General features: G+C 43.8%; 1 protein-coding gene across 1 annotated transcript in view; it reads right to left on the minus strand.

The window, feature by feature from the left end:
* ME1 (malic enzyme 1) overlaps window positions 1-26,226 on the minus strand; it is a 359,661-nt gene extending 333,435 nt beyond the window's left edge. The window contains exon 1 of the mRNA XM_045009647.1: window positions 25,846-26,226. Coding sequence (XP_044865582.1) covers window positions 25,846-25,890 — 45 coding nt within the window. The 5' untranslated portion in view covers window positions 25,891-26,226. The remainder of the gene's footprint in view (window positions 1-25,845) is intronic.
* Window positions 26,227-27,100: the final 874 nt, after the last annotated feature.

Raw genomic sequence — 27,100 nt, forward strand, 5'->3', positions numbered from 1 at the left:
CTCACATGTACATATGCCCTAAATTCAAAATTTCTTATGCCTTGTTGTAGTGTTGAATTAGCTATATATATATATATATATATATATCACTAGAATATATGTGCTAATGTGAAAAAAATACAAGAACCATTAGCTAGTGCAAAAGGTATCTGATTTCATGAAACAATGTTCTCATTAATTAAATTTAGTGAGCATTATTAAAATCCAAGCACATGGAATAATGGTGGCTCATACTAAAAAGACACCATAACAATAAACATTCCACTAAAAGGATTGGGATGAGTCTGCATTGTATACTGTAATTATCATGTTCAACCTCTAAACAGAAGTACATTTCTCAGTACTCTCTGAAAAATAGATTGCCAAGAATTTAATTTATATTTTGATACATGACATTTGAGTAGATGTCATAAAAAAAGAACAAAGGCAAGTTAATAAAAATATTACAGTATCATATTTTCTCTGAATGTTTTTAAATCTTTTCCAAGTCTTTTTGCTTTAAATAAATATACTGTACTTTGTTAGCCCTTTTTGCTGTAACAAAATGCTAATATGAATACATAAACAGTTCACACCACATTGGAAACTACAAAAGAAAAATATGAAACACTCTTTTTGGCATTTCTGTCTGCAGATAAGGCATTCTACTTCTAGAATTAACTTCAGCCAAACCTACAAATAAAGTATATATTTTTGCTTGTCCTTCCAATTCCTTCAGGCCAAAATGCCAGCAGGAAACTGAAAAATATAGATAAGAGAACCATGGATCCACTCAGCCCATCATCTTTTTAGAAGATATTATATATACAGAAATATTGCTGATTACTAGAAAATATAGCCTTTCTAAATTTAAGTTCATTAAGGCCCAGATTTAAGAAAGGACTGAAGTACATGGTTGACTTTAAGTACCACAGTAGTTCCATTAAACTTAAATGAGTTTACTGAGGTGCCTAAAATTAAGCATGTATATCAGTTCTTGGTTGAATCACAGTCTGATACTGTTATATATAACTGTTATAGGTAGCTTCTCCCACAGACATATATAACCTATTATAATTAGGGTGACCATATTTTCCTATGCTGTATACGGGACACCTGGTAAAATCACTTGTATTCAAGCGAGTTCAACAGCAATCAATCAGAACTACGCAGTACAAATGTTCAAATTAACACCAAGTTGACTGAGCCCCTGTCAAAAAGAAATACAGTGTAGTTAGATTATTTTATCTTCTTATCTTTAAGCCTTTAGGGTTCACACAGGGAGAGGTGACACACACACTCCCGTATACCTCTCTCACATATGGGGCGGGGGGAAGAGACTGACCAACTTGGCCCTCCCTGTCCAGTGCTTTTCACACTCCATGCCTGGCTGGGCCCCCAGGACAGACTCGCCTCTCCTGGTACCTGGCGCCACATCTTCCCAAGGTAGGGTGACCAGATGTCCTGATAAAATCAGGACTGTCCTGATATTTAACCCTTTGTCCCGCATCCCAATCAATGTACGATCGTGATGCCTTTTTTCCCCCCCGATATTCAGGTAAGGAGGTGAGTGGGAGGGAGGTGCTGACCCCGTGGGTGCTCCGGGGCTAGAGCACCCATGGGGAAAAATTGCAGCCAAGCTCCACTCCTTTGCTGCCTCCTCCCCCCCAGCGTGTCCTGTCCCCACTCTTCCCCCCCTCAGCACTTCCTGCCACCTAACCTCTGTTTGGCAGCACTTAGCGCTTTCCAGGAGGGAGGGGGGAGGAGCGGGGATGCAGCACGCTCAGGGGCGGAGGCGGAGAAGAGGCAGGGAAGGGGCAGGGTGAGGGCGGTGCAGGGGTGGGACGAGACGGTGGGTGGACGAGCACCCACCCAGCAGAGGGGAAGTTGGTGCCGCAGGGGTGAGTGGCCGGCAAGGGGGTGAAGAGGTGAGTGGGCGAGCAAGTGGGCAGGGGACTGAGGAGGGATGCAGCAAGCCAGCGGCAAGCCAGGGGATGAGGAAGGGTGTGTGGGGAGGGTGCGAGCGGGGAGGGGGCGGGACCCGGGGCAGAGTGGGGGAGGAGCCTGGAAGGAGCGGGGGTGGACTGTGGGCAGGGCTGATGGCACCCCAATGTGTCCCAATATTTTAGTGTGGTGATCTGGTCACCCTATCCCGAGGCAACACGTGGGGGGAGGGATGCGGGGGTCACATGCCCCCTCCCCGGATTTCTGCTAGGGTTCACACCAGAATGTGGCCAGCAGCAGGCTTTTGGCACTGTGCAGAAGGGAAGGGATGACCTGACTCGTGTTTTTCCGCACAGTGTTGAAAGGTAGCTAGCACCTCCAGACTGCTACTGGCCACCAACATAACTCAGCTGCCTCCTGTCCCCCGGCTACAGCAGGAAGGGATTAAGCCCTACGGATGCATTGTGCACCAGGGCCCAGGGGACCTGGCTGCAGGGGCTTCAGTGAACCCAGCCAGAGAAATGACTCAGCAGGAAAAGGTGCCTAGGAGATGGAGCAGTTCCGTGCTCCCTGGGGGCAGGACCCAGGGTAGGAGGGGGCAGGTGAAGAGGGTGCTAAGCCCTTGTCCAGGGGGCTGCTGTGGAGCCTGCAGGGTCGGGGCACAAACAGGCTGGAAATCACTTCCCCCTCACTCCATTCCAAAGCTTAGCTGAGGGGCAGAGAGGTTTCCCCATGCCAGCACTGTGTGGGGCTTTGGCACATGCAGGGCTTGGCTCCTCCTGGCCAGCGCCCTGGGCTGGAGGGTCTTGGGCTTTCCCAGGGTACCAGCCCAGCCAGAGGCAGTGGGGGAAGAAAGGAGCCTGGAAGCCAGGCTGTTGGTAGCTGAGACTTCAACCAGGAGCTGGTTCGCTGCACAGCACTGGGAGCGGGACATGCCCCGCCTAGGGGGGTATGGAGGAACAGCGGGGTTTGGGGGGTGAAGGGGCAAAGCAGGGAGAGGACATTGAGAGAGAGAGCATGTAAAGGGTCGATGGGTGGGCAACAGAGGCGACATGTAGCTGGATGCTGCCTGGCGCCTGCCCGCACTCACCAGTCACTGCAGCTCACAGAGTGCAGGCAGTGCCAGAAATGGGGTGGGGGACAGGGCCCTGCTGGCCGAGAGCTAGTGTGCTGCAGAGACTGTGCTGAGGAAACAGCAGAGGGAGTGGCCACCCCCACACACTACAGCTTTGCCCTGCCACCAGCCGTGCATACCTACCCCCATACCACTGGACCCCCCCATACACTCACGGCTGGTGGGTGGGTGGGCAGCTGCTGAGCAGGGATCCGGCCAGCAGCAGTACCCGCCTGTACTGATGGGGGGGAGGAAGACAGAAAATATGGGACAATTTGCCTGTTTTTAAGAAAAAGTTGGGACACCTGCAGGAGGGCTTAAATACAGGACTGTCCTTTTAAAAATGGGACATCTGGTCACCCTAATTATAATCCAGGATTGTTTTCCAATTAAATTTCAGTGTATGCCCTCAGCATTTACTTAGATTAAATTTTACTGCAATATTCCCAACCAAGCCTTTGTAGGGCTTCTTCAGATTAGGGTACCTAGATGTAACAAGAATGTGTGTTAGAACTAGATAAGTAGGTTATAACTAGACCATCTCACAGCACCCTTTTTGCTATGTTGGTTTAATTCTTTTCTTATAAAATGTTTTCATCTTACTTTCTAACACAAATAATTCAGGATATCTGCAACAAGATAATGTTTGAATATCTTATTTGAGGTAGGCAATATTGTTGGCTCATACTTACTATTTTTTTAAGTATTTCAAATGAAAATCAGCTTACCATTCTCTTCTAAGGTCATTCAAATTCTGGCTTGCACTTCGTACTGCAAGAGGTTCACAATCTTTCATGAAAACTAGAACTAAGATTTGGGCAAACCACAGTTTTGGCAAAACTCCAATGCAAAAAAACCCACTTGGTGAATGTTCAAACCCATAAAATGCTCACCAAGCCCCCCCAAAAATTGGGAACTGTTTTATACAGCTCTTTGGGCAGAAAAAGTTAATGTTTGTTATGTTACCATAGTAGACGCAACTGGCTGGCTTAGTTGGGAAGCAGTGCCAGTTCTCCCTCATCTTTGCCTTCTACAAGTTTACAAAATCTATGTTGATTTTAAGTTTCAAAATTCTTTAATTTAAAAGCAGACCAGCCAATGGCATGGCAATAGTGCACTTAGAGAATCTTGGGTTTGGATAAGATCCTGTTTCTATCATGCTCTCAGAAGGTAGAGGTCAGATGTATCATACCATAACCCCCGCCTGCGTAATGTGGCACTTAGTCCCCACTAGTGGCACCTAGGCCAGCTAAAAATTGATGAGTCTGCCACAGCCTTGGCTAAGAAGCATGTGGCTTTTAGTTCATGCAGAAGAGCTGGGGTGGGCAAACTTTGTGGCCCAAGGGCCACATCTGAGTATAAAAATTGTATGGTGGGCCATGAACACTCATGAAATTGAGGGAGGGGGTGAGGGCTCCAGTGAGGGATGCAGGCTCTGGGGTGCAGAAGGGTGGGACTGAGGGGTTCAGAGGGTGGGAGGGGGATCAGGTTGGGGAGCAGGCTTCAGGCAGCACTTACCTCAAGCAGCTTCCGGAAGCAGCAGCAGCATGTCCCCCCTCTGGCTCCTACAAGGAGGCACAGCCGGGCAGCTCTGCGCGCTGCCCGTCCACAGGTGCTGCCCCTGCAGCTCCCATTGGCCCCGTTGGCTGGCCAATGGGAGCTGCAGAGGAGGCGCTTGGGGCGAGGGTGGCGTGCGGAGCCCCTGTCAGCCCCTACACATAGGAGCCTGAGAAGGGACGTACCGCTGCTTCTGGGAGCCATGAAGAGCAAGCCCCCAACCCCGCTCCCCAGCAGGACCTTGAGGGCCAGATGAAAACATCTGAAGGGCCAGATGCGGCCCTTGTGCCGTAGTTTGCCCAACCCTGCAGTAAAGGCTCATACACTAAGTTTCAGAGGTGCCAGGTTGAATCCCGCCTGCTAATGATGATGGTCTGTTGGCATTACAATATGAGCCCACTTGTTGAGAGAGAGAGAGACACCCTTTTCTGTTAGTGATCAGGCTCTATTAGCAGAAAAAAAAGAAAGCAGAAGGCCCTCCCAAATAAATCCCTAAGCTTTTATGACACTTGAATTCCAAGAAGGCTATCTGCCAGCCTAAACAGACTAGTATTTTTGTTTGTTTTAAATATAAATTATATATTAGTTGAAAATCTCTCTGCCTCTTGTTTTCCCTTATTGGTGGGGGAAAAAAATATGCATGTCCTCCTCCATTACCAACCTATATGATCTCAGTTACCATGAACTTAAAACAAACTACAGATCCATAATAAAATATTTACATCCACTATTTTGCAAGTTTTAATTAACATTTAATTCTGAAATCGTGAAATATTTGATTTTGATATTAGTCATTATGTATGTACTACACTTAAACCATTATCAAAACTATAAATGACAAATGCCTTATATGCATTGTTTTTGTAGCCATGTCAGTCCCAGAATATTAGAGACACAAGGTTGGTCCAATAAAAATATTACCTCACCCACCTTGTCTCTCTAAATGCTTTATAGTGAGAGACTTAAAAAAAGCTCAATCTATTTCATTTATCCAAGAGAAAGTTAAGAGGTCATTGGGGAGAGATTTCTGATAGTAAATGTCTCCTTAATTTAAGAGAAAAGGTATAACAAGATCTAATGTTTGGAACCTGAAGCTACGCAAATTCAGGCAAGAAATAACGTACAATTTTTAACGCTAAGGGGAATTACCCTTAGAACAATTTACATAGGGATGTTGTGGATTCTCCATTACATGAAGCCCTTAAATCTAGACTTGATGTCTTTCTAAAAAGCTATGATCCAACTCAAACAGAAGTTATGGTTCTGATGAAAAAATTACTGGGTGAGGTTCAATAGCCTGTGTTATTCAAGAGATCAGACTAGATTATTATAATGTTTCCTGCTGACTTTAAAAATCAATTATCTATGTAATTCAGTACTTTTCATTAAAATCCAATATTCTAAAAGATCTTCAGTTCCTTGCAGCTAGTTCCAAACTTTTGTTATGCAAAAAGTGTAAAATATTGACCTAATTTAGAACTACACAACAAAACTAATATGAACCAAACTGTCTCTTAGAAGTCTATAAAATTTTATTTTTATTTCATGTACAAATTGTTTTTGTTTTGTTGAGCTAACCATTAAATTCAAGTCACATTATCAACTTAATATACACATTTGGCAGTCTCTAACAAACAAAAATGTAATCAGTCATGTATTAAGCACAACAGTTCGCAATCTGACCTTACAGTAACAAAAAACAGATGCACGTTGTTCTGAATATTTGACTTAATTTATTGCTACAAAGTTTTTTAAAAAAAAATACAAAAATAGTTTCCTCCAGCTTCTTACTGATAGTCAAGCTTTTATTTAACCTTTTAAAACTTAAATGTCATACAAACAGTCTGAAAAGTTCTTTTGTAAAGATTCACCATCCAATCCCATTGATTAAGGACTGAGAAAGGAGAATGCCAGGGAAATCCTGACTTGACATTCCTGATGTTGCAAAAAGATCTCTCTTCATAAAAGTGTTGTCGAAGCTGTATTGGTCCCAGGATATGAGAGAGACAAGGTAGGTGAGGTAATATCTGTCATCAACAGACACTGGTCCAATAAAAAACAGAGAAGCTTTCGAGCTATGTGGAGCTCTTCTTTAGGTCTGGGCAGCTGGTCTCTTTCACCAACAGAAGTTGGTCCAATAAAAGATATTACCATACCCACTTTGTCTCTATCTTCTTAAAAAACAATGAACCCATGTGACTGGAGACTGGCTAAATCAGTAGTATCCCCAATGAAATCAGTGAAGTTAAATTGCTATAAAACTGAATCTGATTCTACTCTTGGACAAACTTATTTTTAAGTTGGGAGTGGCAACATGAACTGCTTTAGCTTACATTCCCATTAACTTTTTGTATTTGCATATTCCAACAGGTCTAGATGATAGATTGTCAATTCTATTTTGTCCAAAGGTGAGATAATTTTCAGATTAATTTTTATTGCCACTAGGAACAGCCAAAGCACCATTATATCAGACTCAGAATGCAATCCTTTAATTTTTTGCTTGACTTTTTCTTCTGTATCTTGATGGATTCTCTTCCAATATATTTTTTTTCCTGAGACTGGTTTTCTTCCTATAATTTTTCATCCACTTATTTTTTTCCTTCTAAAACACACTTCCTTCATAACAATGTTTGGGTTTTGTGGCCTCTTTTTATTCTCTTCTTTCCCTATATTTCCCTTCCCCATTCTTGGTCCTCCCTCTCCTCCATCTCTATACACTTGGCCTTTCAGGGATGAGGCTTGGTCCTGTTATTTTTCTAAACAGGTGTTGAGAATTTTGGAAAGTGAAATGAGAGTCAATTTGCAGGCATAACCCTCCAAATGCAGGTGAGTGACATGCATGCATAAATATCTGATTTTTAAAAGGACACAAATACATGTAAGTGCATACTAACATGTCCCTACCCCTCTCCAGGAAAAATATTCATGTTCACATTTGCAACTTGATCAAGGCCTCTTGCTCATTAACAAATACAGTATTTCCTTTTCCAAAGGGTCCTCCTTTGCACAGCATTTAACAGTTCCTTTGCCTCTTCACTCAAGGGGACAACGTTATATTTACTTACAAAGGCCATTAGCGGAGACATTTATAAAATATTAACATTGACATATTTGGCACCTTTCCCATATTTACTTGGATTGAGGTAAAATTTTAAATGTTAAACTTATTCTTCTATGGTCTGTAAGTGCCTACTGTGAATCTCTCAGTTGAAACAATTATAAAGCAGGAGAAAATCATTTTAAAAGAAAATGTTAGATTTAATGCTCCAGTTTCATTACTGGTATAACTGCACTGAGTAAGGGATGGATATAGATCAGTATTTTAATATTGATTCTAAATTAGATCACAGAAGTATGAATGTACTATCAATTCCACTGACATTTTTTGTTACAGTATAGCACAGATAATTGGAGACAGACTTTTTTATTTTCAGTACTTTTATTCATATACACGATTTGGCAAGGTACTTTAAACACTATAAATCAAAGAATCAGAGCTCTTTTCCAAGAACATATTGCCAAATGTATTCTGTAGCTGAATTCTCATTCTTGGAGATTGCAGAGCATACATACAAACATAATATTTCATTTAAAAACTGAGCTAGTGATATTTGGATCCCTCTTTTATACTTAAGGCGAAGAGCAGAACATGAACCAAATCCTTCACTGATCAGAATTTAGCTTAGGGCAGGTCTACACTACAGACTTATATCAGCATAACTACTTTGCTCAAGGGTGTGAAAAATCCATACCTCTGTGCAACATAGTTATATGACCTAACTCTCCGTGTAGACAGCACCATGTCAATGCTACCGCTGCTCAGGAAGTTGGATTAACTATGACAATGGGAAAAGCTCTATCATCACCCTAGTAGCATCTTCACTAACTTGCTTCAGTGGCACTGCACATTGTACATGAAGGCAGGCTTTCATAAGCATAACCAAATTCCAGCTCTTCCCAAAACAGCTAATGACCACTTCAGGTTTCAATGAATAAGATGTATGGTTATGATAAAGATAATTTTTTGTCAGAGTCATATATTTATGGTAGATTGTACAAGTAATTCTAAGCAAAAAGCATTTCTACATTGTTTCATAAATGTCAATCTGATCTTGCACACCTAACAAACTGATTTAAATATATTAATTATTTTAAAACATTTTTGCTGTTAACAAGCATGTTATCTCTGGAGACACAAATCCACAGTTTGAGATCTGCAAAACTAAGCATCTCTGATGGTATCTTCTAGAGACTGAGCACTGAGTCCCATTGGGTAGACAGAAAGCCCCTAGAACCCCACAAGATTGGATCCCTAATCCATGAACTGTTGGAACTCATTTACAAAACTTTTCTTAAACATTACATGAATATATAATCCCTATTCCATGATGAGAGATCTTTGAGCTATAATGTATCTTAATTTAAATGATCTTTAGATAGGTTTTTTCCTCAAAAAACATCAAACAAAAAAGATTTAAAGCAAAAAAAAATCCATTTTAAAATTTTTTTTAAATCATTGATTTTTATCTACCCTGGACAATATACATATTAATACTTGGCAAAAACAATTATGTAGAGTCCCATCATATACTTAACTCATTATGAGAAAATACAATTTACAGCTACGAGGGAAAAAGAGTCATCTGAAATAAATGTCATCTACACAAGATACTGCTGTGTACTAGCCTTGAAAATTATGCTGCTTAAGCCTGTTGCCATTTCCAAGAATGTCATATTTATTAGTTATTCACAAAAAGGAAAAAGCTGCTAGGATGCAGCTTCCTGCATTTGAAGATACAAGATATAGCATGCCGATTGTTGTAACATATCTTGCTAGCTTTACTGTGAAAACAGTCCCACAGTGAGTAAAATTAGAAGCCTGATTAAAGGAGACACTACAGCAAAATGTTTTAGACAGCATTTTGGAATACCAAACAATGTAGAGAGACAAGGGGTGAGGTAATATCTTTTACTGGACCAACTTCTGTTGGTGAAAGAGACAAGCTTTAGAGATACACAGAGCTCTTTTTCAAATCTCAATGAAACAAAGTACATATTGTACTTGGAGCATATACAGTATTACAATTCCATGGAATTTTAAAAAGTTAGCTACATATTTAAGACAAGCCCATATGGTGACCTTCATGGGTATTGTTTCCAATTACAGTGCTTCCTTTATTTAACTGTGCCTATTAAATTTCTACAATGATGAAAATTTCCAAACCCAAGTCCCTAAATCCATATTTAAGCATCTAAATAAACATGATTTGATTTTCAGGCACTACTAACCAGCGTCCGACTGAACTGAAGATATAGATATAGATAGAGTCCAGATTCTTCAAGAAATTCATTTACATTAAGTTAAAGAAAAAAAAAGTGGAATAATAGATATGTAAAATTATGGTGAGAGTGAGCATCCCTCACTCAGTGCCAGTCATTACTAAAATAACCAAAGAATCTTCCCTTCCGTCTTCAAACTTGCAACAGTCAGATCAACACTGAAGAAACCCACACTAGACACATCAGTTCTAGTTAACCACCAATCAGTATCAAACCTCAGAGAAGGTTAAAGCAGAGACAATAGCTAGGGCACTACCAAATTCATGGACGTGAAAAACGCATCATGGACCGTGAAATCTGGTCTGCCCCTGTGAAATTTGGACTTTTATGTGCTTTTGCCCTATATCATACAGATTTCATGGGGGAAACCAGGGTTTCTCAAATTGGGGGTCCTGACCCAAAAGGGAGTTGCAGGGGGGTTGCGGTATTGCCACCCTTAGTTCCGCACTGCTTTCAGACCTAGGTGGCTGGAGAGCTGCAGCTGTTGGCCAGATGCCCAGCTCTGAAGGCAGCACCCCACAAGCAGCAGTGCAGAACTAAGGGTGGCAATACCATACTATGCCACCCTTTTCTTCTGCACTGCTGCCTTCAGAGTTGGGTGGACGGAGCATGGTGGCTGCTGACTGAGGGCCAAGCTCTGCAGGAAGCAGCAGAGAAGTAAGAGTGGCAATACCTTACCATCCCATCCTTATTTCTGCACTGGTGCTGGCAATGGCTCTGCCTTCAAAGCTGGGCTCCCGGCCAGCAGCCACCACTCTCCAGATGCCACACACACCCCCACAACTCCTTTTTGGATCAGGACCCGTGCAATTACAACTCAGTGAAATTTAGGATTTAAATAGCTGAAACCATGATATTTATGATTTTTAAAATCCTATGACTGTGAAATTGACCAAAACAGTCCATGAATTTGGTAGGGCCCTAACAATAGCCAAAGGCCAACTATAAACTCACCTAAATTAACCTAATATCCTTGACTTGGCACAACCTCGAACCAGGCTAGGACATGGGATAGAAACCAATTTTGCGGCACTGATAGATGATATCCTGCAGTTAATGGATGGTGGGCAGGCATCCATTCTCATCCTGATAGGCCTCTCTGCAGTATTTGACACTGTGGACCATAAGATACTACCTTTGGAGAGGTGGCATGGGTTCAAGGAACTGCACTAAAATGGTTTAAGTTCTCTCCACATGTGGAGTTCTACACATCACTTGTAGAACTCCACAAAGATCAGTTGTCTCCCCAGCTATCAGGCAAACTGGTACGATGACAGGGACTCACGTGTCAGCAATTTGCAGATAATGTACAGCTCCACTTCTCCATCATATACAATTACACCACTACTAGCAAAATGTTCCAGTGCTTAGACAAAATCAGTTTATGATTGAAAAACAACTCATTGAAGCTGATCCCAAGCAAGACAGAGGTAATGCTTGGGAATGGGGTGCAGCAAAGGAAAGCACTTTGAGGAGTTTTCAGCCACAGTACAGTCTCCTTTGGTTGAAGACACATACCAACAATTGATCAACTCAGTCTGTAGTTTGGGAGTGCTCCTAGATTCTTCATGATAAATTCTCATGTAGTAGCATCCAGAAGCAGAGAGCAGCTTTCCACTATCTGGGGTTGGGTAGGAGACCCTACCAAACCATTGTGGCAGACAATGACCCAGCCTCAATTATATACATCTTTGTTACCTCCCATCTGGGCAACACTATGCAGTGTATCTGGGCATGAAGCCATCAGCCCTTGGCAAACTCTTCCTAGTAGAGAATGCTGCAGCATGTCTTCTCAATATTACAGGCTACTGCAAGCACATTGAACCCGTCTTCTATTCTCTACACTGGATTTCTATAAAATATTAATTCAAGCTCAAGATCTCTGTTCTACTCTTTAGGGCACGCAATGACCTAGACCCACGATATCTAAAAGATTGCCAAAAGATCCAAGATGAAGACCATAGTCAACAACTCTACCCCTCAGCCATGATAGAATTTTCTAGCATAAGGTTAAAGCTCATCTGTGCAGGAGACAACAGTTTGCTCGGGAGCCAGCCCAAGACTGTGCAATGAACTCCCACAGAAACTTAAGATCACCACAAACCTCACCAGCTTCCACTCCAAGTGCAAGTAGGGTGACCAGGTGTCTGGTTGCCAACCACCTGCCCCAGCCCAGTGAAAGCAAATGAGGGTTGGATAAAGCAAGCCACCGAGGGAGGGGGAAATGTAGTGAGCGGGGGGAAGGGCCTCGGGGCGGGGGTGGAGCCTGGGGAAGGGGTGGGACTAGGGAGTTCAGTTTTGTGCAATTAGAAAGTTGGCAATCCTAAGTGCAAGGCACATTTCTTTGATCTTGCCTTCTAACACATAGCAAGGTGTACACCTACCAAAACAGTACATTACACAATTTTCCTTCTGGGAAGAAGGGAATTGAAAGTATGAACCACATCTGTTAGATGTTGGTCATGTCACAATGCACTAATAGAAGAGCTCAGAAACTACAGAAATGAGGAAGTTATAAGAATCTATATAAAATATAAAGAATAGCGTGTTTACCTTGTCAAATTCTGGAAAAGGCTTATTATTCTTCCTGGTACAATTACATTAAAGCAGTGGTCCCCAACCTTTTTCGTCTGGCGAGTGCCAGACGAGCCACGGAGGACCATGGCGGTGGATGAGCATCCGCCGAAATTCCGCCAGCAAGCGGCAACGTCAATAGGCATCGCTGCTGAAATGCCGCCGACAAGCAGCGTCATCCAGAGTCGTCGCCGCCGAAATACCGCCGAAAATCGGCGGTGGCACCTCTGGATGACGCAGCTTGTCGGCGTCATTTCGGCAGATGCTCATCTGCCGGCCAGTACACAGGCGCACTTAGACGCCCTGGCAGGCGCCATGGCACCCACAGGCACCGCGTTGGGAACCCCTGCATTAAAGTTATAAACCTCATTTCAGATATTTTATTGAATTTTTTTGTAGCTGATATGCTAAAATAGTATTTAATGTTCTGATCTGGTTTCCAAGTTATTTTGTTACTTGGTGATACTGAAAATTGATGTTATCTACAAAAAGACATATTAAGAGAGCACTAACTTAGTCCCATTTTTGGACAAAATACCCTTTATTACAAAAAAGGACTTAATTCCACTTATGCTTAATAACTTTATAGGTATTATGCTATGAAATTGAGTCAGGATTCATTGCATTAGTTACATACAATTTAAGTTAAATATATTTTGCATAATATTAAAAAAGATTCATGTGGGTGTATGTGCCATCTCTTATAAAACATTAATCCAACAAACATGATACATTAAGAACAGAACAGAGTGTGACACTTTTTCAGGATCTGTTTGCAGCAGTACTTCTCCACATCCTCACTGGATACAGAGGAAAACCTATGCATGAGATCTTCCCCCATTACATGTTTTATGTAAACTAGATGTAAAGTCCATTCAGAACTATATTTATAGCTTTATATGAGCTGAATGTCTGTTTAGAGGTTTGAGGTGTATGTCACAAGGAAAGCCAAAAGTAGGGGAGCAACTTTAGTTGGGTATGCTCTATTTAGCATTCCAGACAGATATAACTCTGTGATTATTAAGCTGTACTTTGCTAGATAATAAATATCATCAGTTTCTCGCTAGAAATAATAGAAAGCTGGTGTAACCTATATTCTGGATACTTGATTTATATTTCATAACAATAAAATTAAGAATGAAGAGATTTTTATTAACAGAGGACATGGCATCAGAAAAGATATAGCCTACGTCTACTCTTATGGTGGCATGTAGAATATAGACACTGCACGCTCGGCTAGCTAGGGTGACCAGATGTCCCGATTTTATAGGGGCAGTCCCGATTTTGGGGTCTTTTTCTTATATAGGCTCCTATTACCCCCCCCACCCCCACCCCATCCCGATTTTTCACATTTGCTGTCTGGTCACCCTACAGCTAGTGCAGGTATAAATAGCAGTGTAGACAGAGAAACACTGCTTAGGCAAATAAGTGCCCTGTGCACCTGTGGTACCCCCCAGAGCACCCTACACGCCCAAGCAGTGCCTCCCAGATCTACACTGCTATTTTTAGCAGTATAGCATCCCACTACCTTTCCCTGCCACAGTGAAAGGCTCCAGCAGTAGGGAAAGGCAGCAGGGAAAAGCTCTGCCAGAGCCTTTCACTGTGGCACACTGCTGCATACTGTGGCACACTGTGGCCACAACTGTGGACACAGTCCGCCAGGCGTGTAGCTACATATGCAGTGCCCACATAAGTGTAGCCATAGCGATTTTTTTTTGGCATTAAAATTACTAGTGAACTGCAAAACAAAAAAGCTAATTAATTAAGGGTGTTTACTCCTCCGAATTAAAGATAAATAATTTTTATTTATTTTCTTTACATTTGAAAAGGTGGAGTTCAATTCTTATTTCTCATTTTTAGTTTTTCCACATTCATGGTCATGCAATTATTCCCCAGGAAAAGAATACTTTGGGCATTTCAAAAACAAAGAACAAACCAACCAAAAAACCAGAGAACCCACCAGCAACAATGTCGTTCTCTCAAAAGCAAGTACATTTTTCTTAGGCCTGGCATAAGAGCCACTACAAAACCTAGGACTATCAGCAAAGTTAAATGCTGTAAAAACAATGAAGGAATAGACATGTCTGCAAAGCTGAGCTCCATATTCAGGCCCCAGAGACCAATTTATGTCTGAGGCTCTTCAGCTATAAAGGTCTGTTTCCCTCTGGGTTGGGGTTGGTTTATACATCAGAAATTATTCAAAAAACAGTTGAAAGAATCAGCATAAGAAACAGAATTGGTCACAACAGTTTACACATTCACCACAAAAGCAACATTTATTTGTTCAAGTGCTAGGCCTTCAATTTTTAATCTATATCCTCTCAGGTGGAAGACCTAACTAAACAGAGACATATTCTGGAAGTAAAGATTGAGTGCTAAGCACTCATGTTTATGTTGCATGTGAAGCCAAATGAGAAATTTCTTATCTAATCATTTTCTCTGTTAGCAGCTTCTCAACAAATTCATTACTAATGGCGAGGGCTCCTTATGTCACGGAGGTCGATGAAGTCATGGATTCAGTGACTTTCCACAACCTCCGTGACTTCTGCAGCAGCCAACGTGGCTGACCCCAGAGCCATCCAAGCAGCAGCCGATGCGGCTAGCCCTGGAGACTGCCTGAGCAGCAGTCGCAGGAGCAGCAGGAGCAGTTGCTGCTCGGCAGCCCCCAGCAGCTAATGCTGCTGGCCCCAGGGCACCCCTCCAGCATCAGGACTCCCAGTGCACTCGCTCCCAAGCAGCAGGCATACTGCCGCTAAGATTTAGTCAGGGGTATTTATGGTAGAAGAGTTATGGATAGGTCACTGGCATGAATTTTTGTTTATTGCCTGTGACCGGTCCATGACTTTTACTAAAAATATACATAACTAAGTCATACCTTTACTAATGGATCCATGCCTCCACCTATGGAATTAAGAGGTGGTACAAAGTTGTTGCAGGAGGAACCAAGGCTATGCTCCACCCTTCAGCTCAGGCCTCCAGAAGAGTTCTTCCACAAGAGAAGAAACACTCCAGCAATAGATTTTTAGCACTAAGCCATTAGATATAATGTATTAACCTTAAGACAATGTATGTCTAAGTCTTTCTTTAGAGAAAATGTTCCATTTATATTCTGGTCATTTACTAGATCAGCAGAAGGGTTTGAATTAGAAGAGAAGTTGCTAACAGAAAGAAAATTATGTTAGAAATTTCTCAATCCATTGCATAGTTTCTCTCCTCATTCATTACTAATGGGAAGTAGCAAGCAGTGAATCCCAGAACTACGGGAGGAAAGGATAAGAAGAGTTTAATTATTATGGTAGAATAATAGGCAGGACTGGGAGTTCCCTCCATAGAAAGCAAGAACTTTACAAATTAAGGACTGATGTGGGAATCAATGCAGTAGTACCTTCTACCAAAGGATGACTTTGTAGAGGAATGGAAACCTACTTTGCAAATCTTCCTCATGACGCCCATATACTTTTCGTCCAGTGCCTCTAGGAACTTCTGTTAATAGTTTCATTCATGCCTAGCATGCCAATTGGTGCAGGATTTTTTACGCCTTGCCAGCAGCAACCTTAAGGCCATAAGGTATTTTGGACAGAATGAGACGAACAGGGTAAAATTGGCGTACAAACTCCATATGCTTGAGATACATCTTTAGAGCTCCAGGAATGCCCATTTATGTCACAACCTTCAAAGGATGAGAACAAAATGATGGGATAGCTATTTCCCAGCAACTGTGGAAAGAGGATCTTTCCTTGAATAAAAAGGCTTCTGGAACCATATAACAAACCTTTTCCTCTTGACAAAGACAGTGTGGTTCTTGTATGGATACGGGAACTAATTCCAAAACTTGCTTTTCAGAAGTAATGGCAACTAGAAAGGCCAGCAACAGGCTTGTCTAGTTTGTCACTGTGGCACCTGATACTCCAATGGAGGATCCAAAATGCTTGTCTACAAAATGCTGCTATGGCTGGTATCCACGCTTCTATGTTTGGTTACAGGACTCCAACCAAACCTCCTGAAGAAACTCTAGCATAGCTAAAATCAACAGAACTTTTAGATTATTATAATATTTGTATCACAATAGCATATAGACGTCATTGTGCTAAGCACTGCACAAAGAGGCAGTCCCTGCCCCAAGAACTTTCTGTTTCCCCTCACACTAGAAATGTAAATTAAACCAGATCAACAAATGAAACATTGTGGTTGAGTTCCATGTAGATAGCACACTGTACCACGAGTTAATGAAGAATCCACGGTGAACTACATCTCTTCCAATGCTTAGGCTGTTAAACTGTAGGTGTTCCTGATCTGAATGAAAAAGAGTCCCTACTTCAAGAGGTCTAATGTTTTCTGCAGGAACAAAGTGGGATCTCTGGCTGTCTAGAAAGTCCAAAATACCTCCTAAGACAGTGGAGGACTAAAAGGACCTCAGCTCTCCTATTTTCTCTTTTCTTTGTCCTTTATGTGAACTGTTTTTGTCAGCAGTTTTTCTCGGCCGAGGACATTATTCCTATTGACACAGAGAAACTTTGTCCTCTTGTTACTCCCTGGTTTGGAAGGCATATAAACTCTCATGCCTCAGTCATAAAGCCAATCTCTAACAGGAGGTAGTAGAGGAAATTTCCAAGAACCATAATTGCTCGCTACTTGTTTTTTTTAAACCTTCTTTCCAATGCAGCTGGTACTGGTCACTTGCCAGACAGGATACTGGACTCAAACCACTGATCTGATCCCCTATGGCCATATTTGTAAGGGATTTTTTGGTTTACATCACACCCTGACAGAGATGTCAAAATGAACTAAAAGGATGCATAATATGAGTTTTTTGTAATTTATCATCTTCCAAGGATGCTTGCTTCCACAGCAAGTATATAAGGGTCTAGAGTGAAAACTGGATTGGCTTTCAGCATGTTTGTATCTACCTGCCCACAAAGGGTCATTCAGATGTGATGAGACTGTCGCCTAATTTTGCACTGAACGGAGTGCATGGTTCAATGCCCTGAGACAGAATTTCTGCAGGTGCATTTTCAGAAACCCTCTGCAACCAATTAGTTCATTTTATCATTTAAAGGTGTTATTGCTATGATGAACTCATAGGCTATTTCATATAAAATCAAGGTGTGATTAATAGATATAAGTAGAATAGGAGTATAAGATTGACAAGTATTTAGGAGTGCCAAGTATATAAGTATACACATGTGTTGCATATGCTGCCTACCTCTGAGTTAGAAGACCATAGGCTCATACTGTACCAAGGCACACTGGATACCTTTGTCCACATTTGTTGACCCCACTCAAAGAATTCTAATAGATTGGTAAAGCGTGATTTCACTTTACAAAAGCCATTTTGACTGATCCCTGTAGTAAGATAAGGCCCTGAAACAAACTCGTGTCAGAGGCCCAGTCTGAGGCCTGAAGCCTGAACCAAAGTACTTCCAGCATTGCTAAGCAAAAGCTGGGCTGTGAGCCAGAGGCAGGCCCCACTCACAGAAGTTGGCAAGAAGAAGGCTGCTAGAAGCAGGTGCATCCACACATAAGTGCTAATAAGAGGAACTTGTGCCAAGATAACATTAGAACACTCCACAGAGATAACGAGGAACAGGCAGGTGCATCTTAAAGACAGGGTCAAAAGGACAACATGATGGATAGATGTGTTTGAAACAACATGATCAAAAAGGGAGACAGCACACTAATGAGCTAAGGGGCTGTACCTCAATACGTCACTAGGGATAAGTAATCTGTCCTGTAACTGTATAAAAGTAGGCCCCGGAGTGCACATCTTTGTCTGGTCTAGAGGGCAGTGGAAAGTCCCGCCACTGACTGAGCTGGTCCATTGACAGGGGGCAGAAATTCGTAGTATGTCTTGTAGAGTCTACGGGAAACTATTACTGTGCTTCGTTTTACAATAAACCTGGCTCAGGTTCCTTCATACCTTACTAGAGTCTGTGGTCACTCAGGGTCTGCTGTGTCAGCCATCTGCACAGAACAGGGGCAGCACACAGAGGGAACATGCACGCAGCTGACTGTTATCATCAAACAAGAGCAGAGCACCACACCGGTAGCTACTGACAACAGTCCCCAACTTATCATTTTTATCTATGTGTCTGTTAATTTTGTTCTTTACTATAGTTTCAACCAACTTACCTGGTAGTGAAGTGTTGTATCAACCAGGCAAGGTACTAACAAACTTCAACAGGACTCTATTTTTAAAGTGGAAACCTCTTTACCAAGCTGCTGCTGCACCTTCTCTAACTCTCACTCTGCCTCCTCAACTCCTCCCCTCTCCTTCCTGTTTCCTGTCCTTTCAGACTCCCAACAGCCAGTGCTCCCAGTCTAATAATTACAAGCAACATCTAAACACCACATGAAGTTAGGCTTATCGGTCTGTAATTCCCAGGTTCACCTTTGAAGTCTTTTTAAAAATAGGCATTACATTAGCTATCTTCCAGTCATCTCATGCAGAGGCTGATTTAAGTGATAGGCTACGTACCACAGTTAGTAGTTCTGCAGTTTCATATCTGAGTTTCTTCAGAACTCTTGGGAAAACGCCATCTGATCCTGATTACTTACTACTATTTAAATCATCAATTTGTTACAAAACCTCCTCTATTAACACCTCAATCTGGGAAAGTTCCTTAGATTTGTCACCTAAAAAGAATGGGTCGGGTGTGGGGATTCCTCACATCCTCTGCAATGAAGACCAATGCAAAGAATTCATTTAGCTTTTCTGCAATGGCCTTGTCTTCCTTGAGTGATCCTTTAGCAATTCAATCATCCAGTGGACCCACTGACCCTGACCCTAACCCCCACTACCCACATGGATTACCCAGACCTTCCGGTGGGATGCCTGGGAGCCAACTGATGCTATGCACCAACTCCTCAGCTTCTTTGAAGCAGATGGTCAGGAAGTGAGTAAGGAGAGAAAGGGTTGGTCGGAGCCAACCCTGCACACTGAGCACTGATAAGCCAGCAAAGAAGGTGTTATAATTTGCTGTGGCAATCCCACTGAAGTCAACAGGTTTCTACACAGTTCAGGGACACAAGCTGGTGGATCCCAAAGCAACATTTAGACCATAGAAATTCCCTGAAACAGGAACTATATCTTTTTGCTAATCTATCAGGAGGCACTGTGCAAAGTTGATTCTATTTAAGTATTAGCAGCAAAGAATCCTGTGGCACCTTATAGACTAACAGACGTTTTGCAGCATGAGCTTTCGTGGGTGAATACCCACTTCTTCGGATGCAAAGAATGCATCCGAAGAAGTGGGTATTCACCCACGAAAGCTCATGCTGCAAAACGTCTGTTAGTCTATAAGGTGCCACAGGATTCTTTGCTGCTTCTACAGAACCAGACTAACACGGCTACCCCTCTGATACTATTTAAGTATTTAATACCAAGAGGATCTATATATTAAAGTGTACAAAAATACTAACTGTAGAACATAGATAAATGAAACTATAATACTGTACCTGTTCATGATTATAGTGCAATACAATTTAAAATGAAAACAACAAATTTTAGAAAGTCACAGCAATTACAAAAAAAAATCAGTCATCTTATATATTTTACATCCACCAAAGATTGCACATGCAAGACACATATCTATCTTTCAAAAGTAACTTATTAAAATCTGAATTCTAGGTACGTTTTCAGTCTTTTCATTTCTTATTTAAATCCCCTTCTGTATAGCATTAATGATATATTCTAAACCAAATTTCAATGAAACATATGGAAATAAGCTTGCATTGCAAGATTTTTAAAAAAGGAAATTGGGATACCAATCTTAACATTGCCAAGAGTTGACAATGTTTTTGTTACCCAAGTAAAACAAAGGATGAAGAAGAATTTAGCAGCAGAAGAAACAGAGCACTTTTCACTAGAGTGTTTTGAAACCAAGAGGAGTTAGGTCAGGGTTTTTTTGTTATTGGAGGCTACTCATTCCATGTATTTACACATGCACACACACACTCTTCCTTCAACAACTTAGTGGCCTTCCAGACTTTCCAGTCAACCTTATGGATTTCCATTTGCTCTTCACTGAACCACACTAATGTCCACACCTTTCCTGAGTGGAATTTGTGATTTAGATGCAGTTGTACCAGCATGTAAGATGCAATGGAGTCTGAGGTGTATCATATTACATTGCAGTTTGGAGAACTTCAGAATTTAAAATGCTGACGGCTTCAGGGCTTATAACAAGTCAATGTTCAATACTAGGGTTCCACAGACAGAGCAAGGTCATCTTTAAACATCACATTCACCTTTAAGAGTAGTAGGACAGTGCTAAAGGATGCTGCTAAGCAAAAGTGGTAACAGACTGTACATCTGCTTTTTCATGAAGAAAGCATCTAATCTAAAGAATGTTGTTGTGTAGACTTCTATGTAATGCAAGCAGGGCCGGCTCCAGACCCCAGCGCGCCAAGCGCGCGCTTGGGGCGGCGTCCCACGGAAGGAAGGCAGGCGGCTCTGGTGGACCTCCCGCAGGCATGCCTGCGGAAGATCCGCTGGTCCCGCGGCTCCGGTGGAGCATCCACAGACGTGCCTGCAGGAGGTCCACCGGAGCCGCGGGACCAGCGGACCCTCCGCAGGCACGTCTGCAGAAGGTCCACTGGAGTCGCGGGACCGCAACCGCCAGAGCGCCCCCCGCGGCGTGCCGCCCTGCTTGAGGCAGCGGAAATCCTAGAGCCGCCCCTGAATACAAGATTCTGTTTTCTCTTGGCATACCTCAATACATTGTGAAGCATTCTACAGACGACATATTCCAAAGCCCAATAATATAGAGTATAGAGATTATTATATTTGTATACATATAATGTACTTTGTTTTAAGGAAGGTTATTTTTTCTGGATTCATGCATGTCCTACTCTTATCAGAAAACCTATGTACAGTTAAGGCAAAATGTAGTCTATCGCATATGGGAACATACACCAACATATATGATACTGCTGTGACACACAAGCACCTATGAATTTTTAAATCAAAATAATGAAAGACAAGAGTTAATAAAATATATCCACTGCATAATTAGAGGAGAGCCGTTCCGGAACAGCCTTCCAAGGGGAGTAGTGAGGGGCAAAAGACATATCTGGCTTCAAGACTAAGCTTGATAAGTTTATCGAGGGGATGGTATGATGGGATAGCCTAATTCTGGCAATTAATTTGGCAATTGATCTTTGATTATCAGCAGGTAAGTATGCCCAGCGGCAGGGCCGGCTCTAGACCCCAGCGCGCGCGCATGCTTGGGGCGGCGTCCCGCGGGAGGGCAGCAGGAGGCTCTGGTGGACCTCCCGCAGAGACATGCCTGCGGAGGGTCCGCTGGTCCCGCGGCTTCGGTGGAACATCCGCAGGTGTGCCTGCGGGAGGTCCACCGGAGCCGCGGGACCGGCGACTGCCAGAGCGCCCCCCGCGGCGTGCCGCCCTGCTTGGGGCGGCGCAAATCCTAGAGCCACCCCTGCCCAGTGGTCTGTGATGGGATGTTAGGTGGGGTGGGATCTGAGTTACTACAGAGAATTCTTTCCTGGGTGCTGGCTGGTGAGTCTTGCCCACATGCTCAGGGTTTAACTGATCGCCATATTTGGGGTCGGGAAGGAATTTTGCCCAGGGCAGATTGGCAGAGGCCCTGGAGGTTTTTCGCCTTCCTCTGAAGCATGGGGCACGGATCACTTGCTGGAGAATTCTCTACAGCTTGAGGTCTTTAAACCACAATTTGGGGACTTCAATAACTCAGACATAGGTTAGGGGTTTGTTACAGGAGTGGGTGGGTGAGATTCTGTGGCCTGCATTGTGCAGGAGATTAGACTAGATGATCAGAATGGTCCCTTCTGACCTTAAAGTCTATGAGTCTATGTTTCATAAACAAATGGATTTATGGTTATGTACTATGGCTGCTCTAACTGTACATTTTTCATAAGAAACCCTATTCTTTTCCACCCAAGACATGAACAAGGATCTCTTGGGAAAGCTTCTTTGCTGTGCTATTGGTTTTAGGGTTGTTAGAATATAGACTTCAAACTTTGAAGTTTTAAGATTTTTTTCCCCACATTGCATTTTTTTTTCAGTGTATTTTCTCCAGGTCTAGATTGTGCAAACAAATTCTCTTTCCCACTGCCTGAGGTGTAGAAGGGGGAAAAGGGAAGTACAATACTTGGGTTTGGCTGAAATGAAGTCGTCTTGAATAAAAATGCAAGAGGTGAATTCTTAGGGAATTCTATCTACAACCCTATTATTAATCTGTGAGTGGAAAAATCTTTGTACTGATCAAAGAATTATCTTGTGTTTTAGACCATTAACAAAACATTTTTTCAAATACATTTATATACCCTAGAGACCCAAGAAATCTCTTAACTTATTGTTGATTAACTCACGGGATGTCCACAAGTGTGGAGATTCATCTTTTAATCTCCCAGCAGTTAAATTCTATCTGTTTAGATCTTATTAACAGAATTGTTATGCTGCATTTTCTTGTAAATTGGAATCCTAAAACTGTGCTTAACCACTAGCTCCCAAAATCAGGACTATTTGAGGTTTTGTGGTTAGTGTGAAGATTTTGAATATTTTTTCCTCATGTGTCTTTTTATTTTCTTGATCACTTATATCAGAGGGGGGCAAACTACGGCCCACAGACCACATCCGGCCCACAGGACCCTTCCCTCTGGTCCCCGAGCTCCTGCCAGGGAGCAGGGTCAGGACATGCTTGCGGAGGAGCTAGCCCAACTCCCAGGCAGCGTAGTGAGCAGGGCGAAGGCTGGCCCCTGGCCCCTCCCCTTCTGCTCCCCTCCCTCCCTGTCTCCCTCACAGTCACAGTTCCCCCAGCACCTGGGCAGCGTGGTTGCAGCTCCGGCCAGGCAGCACGGCTATAGCGCTGCCAGACCTGGTGCTCCAGGGCAGCGCGGTCAGGGGGCAGGGAGCAGGGGGAGTTTTAGGCGGAGGAGGGGGTGTTGCAGGGGGGCGATCAAGGGGCCAGGGCCCTGCTGCCAGGGCCAGAGGCAGAGCAAGCCATGGCCCCCCTCCACTCCCAGCATGCTTGGCCCCTGTCCCCAGCAGACAAGCCCAGACAGGGAGCAAGCCCTGCCCGACTGCCAGGGAGAGCAGCCAAATGAGCAGGGGAAACACACAGAGAAAGGACTGAGCCGCCCTTTCCCCCACCCCACAGGTAACATGGGGCGGAAAGAGCAGGGAGGTTTGGATAGAGGGCCCCAGGGGGCTGTCAGGGGATGGGGAGCAGGGGAGATTGGATAGGGACGGGGGTCCTGGGGGTGGTCAGGGGCCGGCTCCAGGAACCAGTGGAGGAAGCACGTGCCTGGGGCAGCATTCTGTCCATTCTTGGGGTGGCACAATCTGGGCAGCTTTTTTTCTTTTGTTTTGCTTCAGCAGTTCTGGCAGCAGTCCGCGCGGCTTTTTTTTTTTTTTTTTTTTTTTGGGCTTGAGGCAGCAAAAATGTCAAGAGAGGTGCTGTTCCGTCTATCTACCCCCAGTTTGTGGACTACCCTGGGGCTTAGGCATCAGACAGGCATCCGAATGCCTAGAGCAGCATTGCAGTGCACATGCCCAGAGGTGGAAATACAGAAACCTAGGGAACTTTTACTGAGGAAATTTAGGCGCTGAGGGAGTTTAAAAGCCTACAGGATTAGGTGGCAGCCAAACAGGGCATATGTGGATCAGAGTAGTGCCTAAATCTCGGACATAGGCACCTAAAACTGGGGTTTAGGCACTTAAGTCTCTTTTTGTTGATCTGGGCCATGGTGACCAGAAACAGTCCATTCAAATCACTAATTACAGAAAATATTTCCTTTGTTTAATAAATCAGTTTTAAATGCAAAGTGTGTTTTGAGAAACTTAGTTTTATTTAACTTAAATGTGGGGGGAAAAACTAACTAATAAAGAACAATTTTAAAATGCTTTGTTTGTGTGTTTTAAGTCCAATTTCCATCCAAATGCAGCTTGACACAAATCATAAGTAAAAAACTGATCTTGTAAATAAGAGTCATTCATAACTTTCTAACAAAATATAAAAATTAAGAATCTGAAGGTAGGGTAAACTATGTAACTGTTTATATAAATGAATATAGCTATATTGTATACTTCTGATTCGCACAAAGTATCAAATTTAGTGTAAAGACTACTAGTTAATTTCAGACCTCAGGGAGGGCCTCTTGGTTTGCAGGAAAAGTTCCTGCCTATGTTCCTTTGTACTTTAGAACCATTAACTTTTTATTATTATTATTTAAAGATCAACTCTATATTATTGGCTGTCTGTTAAATAGTCTTCCCAGTAGCAGTCGGTAGTCTCAGGCCATTATGTCTTATGCAGCCACAATTACATAATAAACCATCACCACAACTGGCAACACTTATGACAGTGTCCCACAAATTCTCCATTTGCTCTTCTCCCCTCCACTAATAATCATCTATATAGCCACATAGGTTGTAGAATCCCCTCCCATGGGAGAGTCTTTTTTTAGAAAATTTTACTACTCATCTGAAAGTGTTATTGCACGTGTATAACACAAATCTTCATTCACAGTAAAGAGTTTCAGCCAGAAAACCCAACAGAAATCCTGCCTAGCCCTGAAAAGTCAAAGAGGTCTTCTTCATTCAGGGTTGACTGAAGTTGGGGGGCAGAAAAGGGAAGATTTATCATCTTCCAAGGATGCTTGCTTCCACAGCAAGTATATAAGGGTCTAGGCTCCCAAGGACAGCATTATATCAGGGCAGAGGTGTACGTTGGAACAAAGAATTTGTAGGGGAGCATATCAGTATCATATCAGTACCTGAACTTTCTACCAGCATCTACTTTTTTCAGCACCTGCCTGGGAAGGGTGCTTCCTACTTTGTCTGCCAAAAATATGTCTGCTCTGCTTGATGGCAATGCTATTATGTAGCAGTAGCCTAATTTGCTCAATGGGTAAACTGAGGCATTTGAAAGGCGAAGTGGTTCATAAAGGGGCAGGGAGCTGAGTCTATATTAAGAGTCTCCCGGGCGTCAGTGGCGTTATCTAAGGCAGAGGAAGCATCAGCTGATCCGCAGGAACTTGGAAGTATCAGAGTTTGTTGCCAAGTGCTGAGTCTACAAGACAACCGCCTCCGCCCCCACCCTGCCGGCATCCAGCCAGGCCGGTGCCCCCCAGGGCAGCGAGGAGCCGGGCTGGAGGTGGGATCCGGTTCAGCTCCCGCCGCTTTCCCAGCCGCGGTGGTGTGACAGGTGCCGGCGCCCCCGCGGAGCTGGGGAGGCGCCCATGGAGAAACGTCCCCCCGTTACGCGCCCAGAGCTGGGGGCGGCGGGGACTAACTAGCCGCCCCCCCGCCCCCGGGCCCTTCCTCAGCACCGCCCCGCCCCGCCCCGCCCCGGTACCTTGTTGAGATGCGGGTTGCGGGTCACCTCGTAGCCCCGCTTCATGGTGAGCTCTGCGCGCCGCGCCGGGCCGGGCCGGTCCCTCCTGCAGCCGCTGCCGAGGCCAGTGTCCGCCGGGAAGGTGCCGCGGGGGCGGGGAGGAGGAAGCGCCCTGACACGCCGCCGCCGCCGCCTCCGAGCCGGGGTCACCGGGGCACGAGCGCCGCTGAGTCAGCGGAGGAACCGCTCAGAGACGGGAGCGGCGCGGGGCGGGTCAGCGCCCGCAGCCTCTCGCCGCGCGGCTGCGCCGACCGGAGGGAGCCGAGGCCGGGTGGGAGCGGGAGCTGCCGGGGAAGCGGCGCGGGGGAGGGGGAGACGGGGCAGGCCATGGATCTGGGGAGATCTGGCTGGTGCTGAGGGAGTTGGGAAGTGAGGCTGGGGGGGTGTCCTGAGGGAACTTGGATGGAGGCCTGAGTGGGAGGGACTGGCCATGTGATGGAGGGGATGAGGGATTAGGGGTGAGGGGATGAGGGGTGTCTGCTTGGGAGGAGGGCTTGGCCATGTGATGGATGGGTGAGAGAATTAGAGGGGGGATGAGAGGTGTATATTCTGTGCAGCGAGGCATTTGGAGGTGTAGTAGGGGTTCGGGAAGATGTGAAGACTTGCGGGACAAGGGAATAGGCAAAATATAGGCAGAGAAGTATACTCTTGCACCCTCCTACAAGAGCTTTAGTGTCCATCCCTCCTTTTTGGATGTTCTGTGGGCTGCTCATGAAATATTACTTGGGAGACTTGCAGTTGCCAGTCTAATCATGTTTTGTTCAGTGATATGCTTCATATCATATTAATGTCATTATGTCACATTATGAAAGTGTGTCATTTTTAGGTAAATCAAATGCTTTAATCTTTTATTTTTCATCTAAAGTATGAGCTTGTTTTTAAAACAGAAGAGTCAATCAATTATTTTAACATAATTATTCGGCATTCACATTTCATTACATAATTCCATTGTATCAACTCCCTTGTTTTTCTGACAGCCCATCCAAATTCATCTCTATTACATGCTAATTGAAAATTAAGGTTTACATAAGAACATAAGAACGGCCGTACCAGGTCAGACCAAAGGTCCATCTAGCCCAGTATCTGTCTACCAACAGTGGCCAGTGCCAGGTGCCCCAGAGGGAGTGAACCTAACAGGCAATGATCAAGTGATCTCTCTCCTGCCATCCATCTCCATCCTCTGATGAACAGAGGCTAGGGACACCATTCTTACCCA

This window comes from Mauremys mutica, chromosome 3, assembly GCF_020497125.1.
Source record: "Mauremys mutica isolate MM-2020 ecotype Southern chromosome 3, ASM2049712v1, whole genome shotgun sequence".
Taxonomy (NCBI): domain Eukaryota; kingdom Metazoa; phylum Chordata; order Testudines; family Geoemydidae; genus Mauremys; species Mauremys mutica.